The 10618-nt window shown below is 39.5% G+C and overlaps 1 protein-coding gene across 1 annotated transcript in view; it reads left to right on the plus strand.

Moving 5' to 3' along the window:
* The first annotated feature begins 184 nt into the window (after positions 1-184).
* cenpj (centromere protein J) overlaps positions 185-10618 on the plus strand; it is a 17304-nt gene continuing 6870 nt past the window's right edge. The window contains exons 1-11 of the mRNA XM_041806226.1: positions 185-336; positions 1229-1638; positions 3590-3716; positions 5321-5470; positions 5598-5736; positions 5880-5982; positions 6317-7102; positions 7439-8267; positions 8833-8965; positions 9809-9974; positions 10528-10618. The exon at positions 10528-10618 is cut by the window's right edge and continues 41 nt beyond it. Of these exons, the coding sequence (XP_041662160.1) occupies positions 1258-1638; positions 3590-3716; positions 5321-5470; positions 5598-5736; positions 5880-5982; positions 6317-7102; positions 7439-8267; positions 8833-8965; positions 9809-9974; positions 10528-10618 (2905 nt within the window). The 5' untranslated portion in view covers positions 185-336; positions 1229-1257. The remainder of the gene's footprint in view (positions 337-1228; positions 1639-3589; positions 3717-5320; positions 5471-5597; positions 5737-5879; positions 5983-6316; positions 7103-7438; positions 8268-8832; positions 8966-9808; positions 9975-10527) is intronic.

The following is a 10618-nucleotide window of genomic DNA, read 5'->3' on the forward strand; positions in this document are numbered from 1 at the left end:
AAGCCCTTTAAACCGGAAAAGATTCGGCAACGGTTTTTCTTAAGAAACATTTAAACTCCATTCATGTCTTTAAAAAACAATCATACATTCAGTGTTTTACATTGTATAGCGGAAATACCCCTCGAAGAGCTTACTTTATAGAAAGTTATCATAACCTACGCGTAAAACAGGAGCTGAACTACATTACCCATGATGCACCCATGTTTATTTTCTACGATTCTCATTTCTCTCGCGGGCTTTGTTTTGATATGGCGGCAGGCTTCGAAACTTTTGTCAGTCATGTATTCATAGGGCTCGTTTTCCCCTCGTTTACACCTCATTTCACCGATGTTGCAGGTAAATAATGCTTCTTTTACACTTGTATTAATGTTGTGAATGTATCTGCCACGTCACTTGATCATATTACTACATTTGAAAACTTTTTGTTTACGAAGTTAGCAACAGGCGAGTGTCACTAAGGGAGCCACCCTTTTAAATGTCCAGAAATTCGGTTAACATTTAATATAATAAGGTTTTATAGATTTATACAATGGTTTCGATGCATGTTATTCACGTCATCACAATGCCAATGATCTAGTCGTTTTCTGGTACTTGTATCGTAGCTTAAACTTTCTTTGTTACTAACCAAACCAAACAAACTGAATTGTCAATATCACCCACATAAAAAGGGAAAAATGCAAATAAATTAGATAAAGCTTCCTTAGTGTTATAAACCATCAAAATGTTTGTTAGACTTATCCTAATATATTCTATTAACAATAAGCATTTGCCTTACAAATCAGTATAAAGTAATTTCAGGAATACCGTATTTATCGTTGTCAAAATTTAAATTCTCATAAATAAAGCTTAATCCAATATATGAATCATAACCTTTAACAAAAACAATCACCGCTTTGTCTATTCTGAACGAACATATATAGCAACATACTTTACACTTATAATGTGATAAAACCTATAATAAATACATACTTTCGAATATACCATACTTGGTCATACATATCTCTTGTAAACCCATACATGTTTACATTCTCTGCTTCGTGACATTTCTTAATGTCACACTTTACAGGTTTTAAATAGACACTCATTAAAATAGCCTCTGTTTAATTAAACTTAAACTAGTCACTATTAATAGCCGTCTTGGCATCATCTGAGTGAAGGCCAGTGTTTATTCACGGTGTGATTAACCCCTAACCTGTCACCATAATCTGTTGTTTAAATCCTGGATTAGCCAGCCCTGCATGAGACAGTGCGGTCATCATGTCATCTCCAGCCGGGCTTCAGCACTCTCAGGCAGACTTCTTGGCCAGGTGGATGCCAAGTAGCACTAGAGCCGGGGTGATCCTTAACCCCTGCCTGGACTTCGCTGGCTCCATGTGCCACATCTCTTCCCTGGGATCCCCTACTCCCCTGGAGCCAGACGACTCGTTTGCCTCCGACTTTGCTCCTCTGCCAGTCTCTGCAGACAGCAGCTGCATAGGTGTGTTTGCCGGGGCACCAGGAGGAGAGAAAGCTGGGGCTGACAGGCCATTGAATGGTCTGTTGTCTATTCCTCAGAGGGATTCAAATGGAGAAGTGGACAGTTTGGATGAGATGGCAAACACAACACAAGATTTTCCCCTGAAGATTAAGCTGGAACAGGTAAAGATAAATAGCATTCCATTAACAGTCATCCCTCATTGGCTTGTCATGCTAACCAGAATTTTAGGTTTTGATTTTAAATTTATAAAACTTAGAGGATTAAGATACTGCAGCAACAAAAATAGAAGTCCTAGGAATCTAATGCTTTATAATATCTCATTTTTAATTGCCAAAAATTGCACATACAGTCAACAGATTTATTTCTAAGCTTGAGAGAGGGGGAAATGACATGTGAGAAAAGAGCCATAGGCCAGAATCAAAGCAAAGTTGCCAGTTTTAGAGGACCACAGCAGTTGGCTACCAGTGCCCCAAATAGATGTAGGAATTTCTTTTTAAATTTTCAGTTAGGGCAAGGCAATATATGAAGTTTCTTCAAGATACAGTATATCAATAACAAGATGTAGGGTAAGACAATATACAGTAGGTTAAATCAGAAAGTACCAGTTTGATTGTTTTGTTAATCAGAAAAGTTTTTTAGCCAAACTGAAGCAGATTAACATTATGTTTCCTTGTTTACTCAGTGTCAACATCTTAAACAAGTTCAAGTTTGGCTGACATAATATATTTTTGATTGAGGGGAAGACTTCTTTTGATTTTAATTTCTGGCACTTTATGTGGAATTCTGTCTCGATTATATCACCTCTTTCGAGTTACTTAATAATCCCCGCCTCCAACCCACGGTTCAGCACAAACGCTTTCTCTTTCCCTGCTAATATTAGCACAGTTCACCTAAGGATAGACTCGGCTAGCAGGGACTCAACGTGCATGCAATGCAGTCAGCATTTTAATGTTTAAAGTCATTAGTGTGTGCTGTATTTAACTGTGGTGGGCAGCCAGACGGATATATTAACATGTCTGAAAACACTGAGATGGAATTCCTGGTAGAGTGAGGCCATGTTGTTAAATACTCTGTGACAGGTCTTGTAAACAAAGGCTTTGTTAAGTGTCTTAAAGACCCCTAAAAAGGGTTGTAAGACTTTGGGTAATAAGAGTGTTAGCCAAGGACTGATGCATGCTTTTTCAACCTGATGGAAATTCAGGCACAACCTGTCCTGCAAGTTTATGTAAATCTTTAGGGAAATCTAAATTAAAAATAAAGAATAGGAAGTATTTATACCCCCTCAACCTTTTTCAATTTTGTTACATTGCAGCCTGATGCTACCATCATATAAATTCTTTTTCCTCAATACTCTACACAACTAGAATCCCATAATGACAAAGTGAAAACAGTTTTTTTTTTGCTAATTTATTAAAAATTAAAAATAGAAAGTCACATTCACATAAGTATTCAGACCCTTTGCAACAACACTTGAAATTTTGCTCAGATTCCTCCCATTCTCTTGATTGTTGCTGAGATGTTTCTGTGCTTTGATTGGAGTCCACTTGTGGTAAATCAGTTTGATTGATCATGTTATGGAAAGGCACACATCTCTCTATAGAAGGCATCACAGCTGACAATGCATATCAAAGCAAAAACCAAGCCATGAGGTCAAAGAAACTGCCTGCAGAGCTCAGAGACAGGATTGTGGGAAGGCTACAAGAAGCACAGTTGGCCTCCATAATTTTCAAATGGTAAAAAGTTTTGCACAACCAGGGCTCTTTCAAGAGCTGGTAGCCTGGCCAAACTAAACAATAAGGGGAGAAGGGCCTTAGTAAGAGAGGTGACCAAGAACCTGCTTTGCTTTCATGTGGAACTTTTGGCAAACCCCAAGCAGGCTTTTATGTGCTTTGCACTGAGAAGAATCTTCTGTCTAGCCACTCTCATAACGTCCAGATTGGTGCAGGGCTGCAGTGGTTGTGCTTGTGGAACTTTGTCCCATCTCCACACAGGATCTCTGGAGCCCAGTCAGAGTGACTGGATTCTTGGTCACCTCTAGTACTAAGGCCCAATAAAAAGTGGAAGGGTGTCCTAAACACTTTCTGAATGCACTGTACGTTGTATTTTTTGCAGTTGAGAAAATGGCAGCAGCACATGCAGGAGCAGCTCAAAGCCCACCAGCTGGAGGAGTTGCTTCGATTGCAAGAGGAGCAGCAGAGGCTGCTGGGAATGATGAATGGATCCCAGGACTGCACAGAAGGTGTGAAAGAAAAATGACAATATAAATACAGTATGTAGATATGTAAATCATTGTGTCTAAGGCTAGAGATGTACTTGCTGTTAATTACATGGATGCATCATGGCTGCCATGGTTTCCAAGCATCTATTTGACGTGTTTGGCTGTGCACGTCTTCAAAATAAATGCATCACAAAATAAACTCATCACAGCAGCAGAGAGGACAACGGCTGAAAGTTTTCAAGATAAACTGATAAACCAAAGTCCACAATTCTCCACATCTGCATGAAAACTTTTTTTTGACTGCTCCAAGACAAACTGATGAACAGATAGTCCGTTTAATGAATCAGAGTTTGAACCTGGAAATATTGAAAATAGTAATTTAAAAAGTGACTGTGTAAACTTGTATCTTTTAGCTGAGCGCTTCTGTGACTGTTTATAGGAGTTTAGTTTTTCATTAAATATATATATTTGATGAGTATATTTTGACATAATAGCACTAAAACTAAACAAAAGGGCATTTGAAGGACTCCTCTTTCCACTAACAGCTGAAAGACAAAATTTATGAATGCATTCAACTGAAAGTCACCAGTTAAAAAGGACACCAATTACACTTATACACTGGGCCTTTCTTTTATGCACAAAGGAAAGTGTTGGAGAAACAGAGCACAGACAGTTTGTCCTATCACTGGTCATGATTCAGTGAACTGATCTGTTTATTATGTTAGTCTTAAATCAGAAGTATCAACCTTTTCACTGTCTCCATGTTTGCAGTTTACATCCCCACATCAGGAAATTGTATACAAGCTGAGTTCACAAGTATTCACAAGAATGTTCAATACACAGCCAGATGCCTACATGAATGCAAAGTGAAAGAGCAAGTATATATCTGGCCTAATGTTTATGAGGTATGGCTATTAAAAAACAAGACTAATGTAACAAGATTTTATCGAACATAAACATGCAATGCATTGACTGCCGTTATGTCTGAGGATTGTAATGGAAGATCAAAGTTTCATCGGATGTCATCGCTCCTTCTAAAAAATGTGGGGTTCCTTTAATTTGTTCCAAATGTCTCAACAAATTAGTTTGCATGGAGACCATTTCTGCTGTCATTCTTACACTGAGTCATTAATCATTTTGGACAGTTTGGTCAAGTTTTTGAATGTTTTTAGAAGAATCTGATGCGCATTGGGCACCCAGAATGTTCATGGTCTTGGACATCTTCTCTGCCTTCACCAAATCCTTTGTGCCATTCAAACACGCATGAATGTGACACGCAGTGTTCTCCACACACCTCAGTTAATGTATCAAAAGATTTGGCTGCTGTTTTGTTCAATATCACCAAAAAATTCAAGTCAATGTGTTTCTCAACTTTTAAGCTAATCATTTTCTGAGTCTTTATCAAAAACGTGCACTTCAGTCAGTAGGTGGCAGTGAACTAAAGATGTCACTTGTTGGAAACTTGCAACAGTTGTGCGTGAATACCCAACCTTTGATATATAACACTCAGTGTGACCGTGAACCATGTGGTTTTATCCTCATAAGCGCAGTCTCATTTAATAGCCATACCATGTATGTTGTTCTTTTTACACTGTGTGAAGTAACTGAAGCCTGTCATTACACAGAGATACCGTACAGTCCCAATTTACAGTGCCGTAAGGTCCCTCAGGGATCTACCTGTGGCCTCAGACAAGAAGAAGAGCTGCCGTCAGCAGGGAGACAGGCTGAGCTAGAAAGAGGTCAAGAACATGAGGAGGTGGACAGTGAAGATGAAGGTGAGTATATTTTATTATAAACTGAAGATAACATGGGAATGCATTTAGTTTTTGCTTTTGCTGACCATACTTTGATCAGATTATTGGCATCGTTTTGAAGCTGAATCACTTGATGTGTTTCCTACAGGATCATGGCACTCCAGAGAGGATGATTGGGAACAGAGTGTGGATTTAAGGCAGTCTCATGACGACACAGTAATACCCTGTAATAGTGTGGGTTTGGATATAAACCACAGAGTAAAAGAAGATAAAGCTTTCGTTGACAGGTACATTCAATACTCTGATATTTATTATTTATGATTTTGTGTCAAAATCTGTGTGAAGTGTGTGAATCTGTGAAGTTACAGAAGCTAATTGATGACTTCTGCTGATTTGTCTAATTTATATTTTTTTGTCTCTTTGTTTACAGACCTATAAAGCCAGGGATTGGAGGTCAGAAGAAATTTGAGGAATTGTTAGAAGAGCAGCTAAGGCTGGAGGAGCAGAGACTGAAATCTGCCCGGCAACAGCAGGTCAGAGAGAACGATGTGTGTCTCCTTAAGAACCTGACAGAGTGTATAAAATCAGTAATTAAATACACTTGACAAGAGGAGATTTTTAGCACAGTTCTTTAGATAACATATTTGATTAATCAATCTTATTTGTAAGCTGTTATTGTACTTTTTGATAGACTCTGGAGAAGAATGACACTGTTACATTATAGCAATGCAATTAAGTTGCAAGCAGAACCTTCTAATATTGGTGCATTTGATGCTTCAAAGTCTGTGGAGCCTTGAAGAACACAGCTTTTAATGCAAAAAACACTGATTTTTGTGTTATTTGTGTTGTGTATCATTGCCTCAACAGGGCCAGGACGGGGCTGAAGCAGCACAAGCTCTACCTAAGAGAGCCTTTCTGAAGCGAGGTCAAGGTCTCTCAAGATTCACAAACAATCGCAAAGCCTTGGAATCAAAAACTGAGTTGAAAAAGGACTTAAAACCAAAACCACAAACCAGGATACTGTCCCGCAGCAACTCAGAACCTATAGCTTTCTCAAAAAGTGGCTCTACTGGTGTCCAGCGACTTCCTGTCCAGCGTAAAACCACCACACTCAACAAGGAAAACCGGGTGAAAGGCGTCAGCTCACCACCTCAAGGTATCAGAGCTGAGAGTAAAGCGGCACAGACAAAGGTTTTGGGAAGTCATCAAAGACAGAACACAGATCCACTCCAGTCTAATCAAACTGACCCACAGGGTAGAGGATTCAAACCACATGCACTGGAAGTAAAAGAGCAAAGTAACAAGAGAGATGGTCTTTCATATCAAACTCTAAAGAACACTGGTCACAACATACAGCCAAACCCTGTAACTAAACAGGTGGGCTTGTTAAGAGGGATGGAGAAGGCTGAAAATGTTGCACCAAAAGAACAAAACTGGGGTTCAAAAGTGGAATCAGCTGAAGGAGGAAGAGGATCAGAGAGGGGAGAGGGATGTGGAGTTCTTCAGCACTCGTTTGAGCAGTCATTCCAAGAGAAGCTCCAGCGCTGGGAGTGTGACCGGCAGCTGGAGAGCATGGAGCTGGGAGAGTTTGAGCTGCTGGAGCAGGCAGCTGATGAGCTTTCTTTCTCATCCAACTCCTCCTTTGTCCTCAAGGTACTTTATTCACCTCATATACAGCTTTAGTTCTTATTATATTTGACTGCAAAGCCTTACACTCTTTGAAGCCTCTTTGTAATATTGCTTTTTTCATTGATAATTTTTCTTTCTATAAAAGTAAGAAATTGAATGGCAATATTTTGATAATTACATTTGAGAAAACAAGCTTAACACAGGATGCGGCACGGTAATTGACGTTTAATCTTGACCTGGATAGCTGAAATTGTTCTTGAAACTTTAACTGGTTTAATGGGCCATCTTACTGCACTGCTTTATTTGACATACTGACTGTAAAAGCTGTTTGATTTTAAAGAGCTTGTTCTGTACTCTCAGGTTCTTCAGATGGACCAGCTAAAAGCTGCCAGGGGCTTCCCTCCACGACGGCTCTCTTCCACGCCCATAAAGTCCCCTCCTAAAGGAGCACCTCTGAGACGCTGCAGTGTTGGAAGCAGTGGTGGTGTGGTAGTGACAGGGAATTCCTTGAACCCTGAAGTGTTTGTGGTGAAGATGAGAGACGATACTCTCAGGAAGAGGCCGAGCGTTGAGGATAAGAGGGAGCTGGACACTGAAACAGAAAAAAAGGATGAGAGCTCAGATATTTCATCCTGTTGTGACTCTGAGTTTGAAGAAATGACAGTCAAACCTTCATTTCCCAGCGCCCTTTGCTTTCCCGCACAGTCTGATCTGCCGTACGACAAGCATTCATACCAAGACGAGGACAGCTGCAGAGACTCGGCATCAGATGTGACACAGGTCGATGATGTTGAGAGTGACAGCAACGCAGACGAGTCCACTTTGTTAGAAGAGAAAAACGAGCAGCATGGTCAAGTCCTGTTTGATGACAATGACACCTGGAATGACCTGGAGGACACGGCAGTCTGCTCAGCCAATAACAGCAGAGGAGTTAGTCCAGTTTCCAGGGTAACAGAGAACAGAGTGTCACCTCCAGAGCGGACTCTGCAGAGGAAGGTGGCCATCAGTAAAGGTGTAGACATGGATAAAGGCACAGCTGTTGGGTCGGCCAATCAGGAGACTCCTCCTGCCTCCCAGCTCATGACGAGGTTATTTCCCTCACTGAAGCTGAAGACCCAGAATGCACCTCTCCCTCTGCCTCCTCTTTCTGCTGCTCCCTCTCCTGAGACCAAAATATCAGAGGAAACAAGTGAGACAAAGATTCTGAGTTTCTTAAACATTGCATCTTACCTCACAGTAAAAGTGGCAGCAAATTTTCATCTGTGGTCACAATTGTTACTGATACCAACTATTGCGGATTTTCCTTATCAGTAGAATTCAATACAACAGTCTGATCTGTTTAGATTAATAGTCTTTAACCTATATATTTATTTTAAAAACAGCCTAAATGGATTATTACAGATGATACCAATGCTGTTATATTAAGTTGATTGAGTGTTGATCATAGTGACAGGGCAAGTTATCTGCTTTTTAAAAACTGCTTTTTTTTTTATAACATTGTGATTATACAGTAAATTAAACATTTAGGTAACATTATTAAATGAGCACAGCAGGTTGTTGTGTATTAATGTGTTTCCTTTTTCCAGTGTTCCAATTTTGTATTTAAAAGGTTAATTTTAGCCCCAATAGTACTGGTCAAACCAACTAATTATTTTTCAGTGGCAATGAAGTACGCAGTGTTGGATCTATTTATACATATATACTTTTTATATTTTTTATTTATTTGTATTTATTTACATGCGTTTTTCCCCCAGGTCAGCAGGTCCAATCCAGACAGCTGAGAGAGAGACTGGTGGAGCTGGAGATTGAGATCGAGAGGTTTAAGAAGGAGAACGCTGCACTCACCAAACTCAGACAGGAGAACGAGAAAAACCAGGAAAATCTCAGGTAACATTTCTTTATTCAATTCTTGAACTTAAACACCATAAAACAGATATTCCTGTTCTATTATTGTCATATGGTTTCTTGTGTAATACTATTTCTGGAAGTGTCAGTAGGGGCAATCTTTTAAACAGTACTTTCATGAAACTCCATATTAATTGCTAAAATGTGCATTCACACATAAAACATGTACATGGCCTTTGTTTCATAAAGTTTTTATAAAGCTGACATGTTTCCATTTTTTTAAGGATATATAAACTTAGCACAAAAAGTAAAAAAAAAATTGTTTGGTACATTATTTCTTTGTTGTGACAATGCTTCTTGGCAATACATCTTATACAGTTGGAAAGCCTGTTTATTCCCCTTTTAATTGGTGCCACATTTGTAAGGAGCACGCATTTGTGGGATGAGCAGCAGAGCTGAGTATGTGGGTTGCTCCCATGAAAAATGTGCCAAATCTTCTCTGCCAATGCCCAACAGCTTATTTTGCTATTGCTATTGACTCTTGTTTGGAGCTTCTGGTAGCCCCAGGTGCTGACAATCAGGTACCTTGTTACAACAAAGAAATAATCTACCAAACACAAATTTCCTTACTTTATGTGCTAAGTTTATTTTGGGGCTTTTTATGCCTTTAATACTAGATATGAGGACAGTGTACTGAGTCTGTAGGAGAGAGTGGGGGAGAGACGTGGGAAAGAAGCCACAGGTTGGACTTAAACCTGGGTCGCCTGTATACATGAGGCGTGTCCTAACCACTACACTGTTTGCACCCCGACATTATCTATTTTCACTTTATATCTGAGTTCATCTCATTTGTGTGATTGTTTTCCACTTTGTCATGTTTTGCAGAAAAGAGCGTTTGGAGTTTGAGAAGTTGAGGACAGATGAGCTTGCAAAGTTTGAGGAGTACAAGAAAGAGGAGAATAGAAAACTCCAGAAGGAGAGAAAACTATTAGAAAAACATGCACAAGCTGCCAGAGCCATACCTGACAAGAAAGAACGAGAGGAAATCCAGGTGAAAAATCTCCTAATTTTTCAAAAATTCATGTGAACATTTTTACCTGTCTTTTATATCCATGTGCTTGTGAATACAGTTTCTGTGTTGTGTGGAGATATGATGATATTTCAGCGTTAATAGTTTCTCTCTGCTGCCCCCCAGTGGTACAAAACTAGCTGTGGAAGGGAAACAACAGGAAGTAAAGTTTCTATAATATAGGCATGTACTAAATGTGAAGCCAGCCCATTACTCGTGACCTTGTTACATCAATATGGAGTTCTTTTTCAAGCATTTTCTACCTAATTTTACTACGAATAAAAAAAATACCATTGTTTAGATAGTTTTTCTAGTTTAAACGGTTGTTGCTGAGAGTTCCTATTTATGCAATTTTATGATCAAGTCATGTTACAGTTATGTATGCAATTTTTAGATCTACAAATGTGTCTTTAAAATTCATATTCAGCAGCACTGTATCCCCAGAGTTTCTACTGTTGAATCATGCTGTAGTTTAGTGTAGGATCAACAAAAGGGGGAACTTGCCTTTAACCCATCCCTGTCCTCTCTAACACAGGGGTTGAAGCAGCAGCTGATCTCCCTCCAGGAGGAGCTGAAGGGGAGGGAGAGCCGCTGGGCCTCCACACACAGTCGATTACGACAACAGA

The sequence above is a fragment of the Cheilinus undulatus genome, linkage group 15, assembly GCF_018320785.1.
Source record: "Cheilinus undulatus linkage group 15, ASM1832078v1, whole genome shotgun sequence".
Taxonomy (NCBI): Eukaryota; Metazoa; Chordata; class Actinopteri; order Labriformes; family Labridae; genus Cheilinus; species Cheilinus undulatus.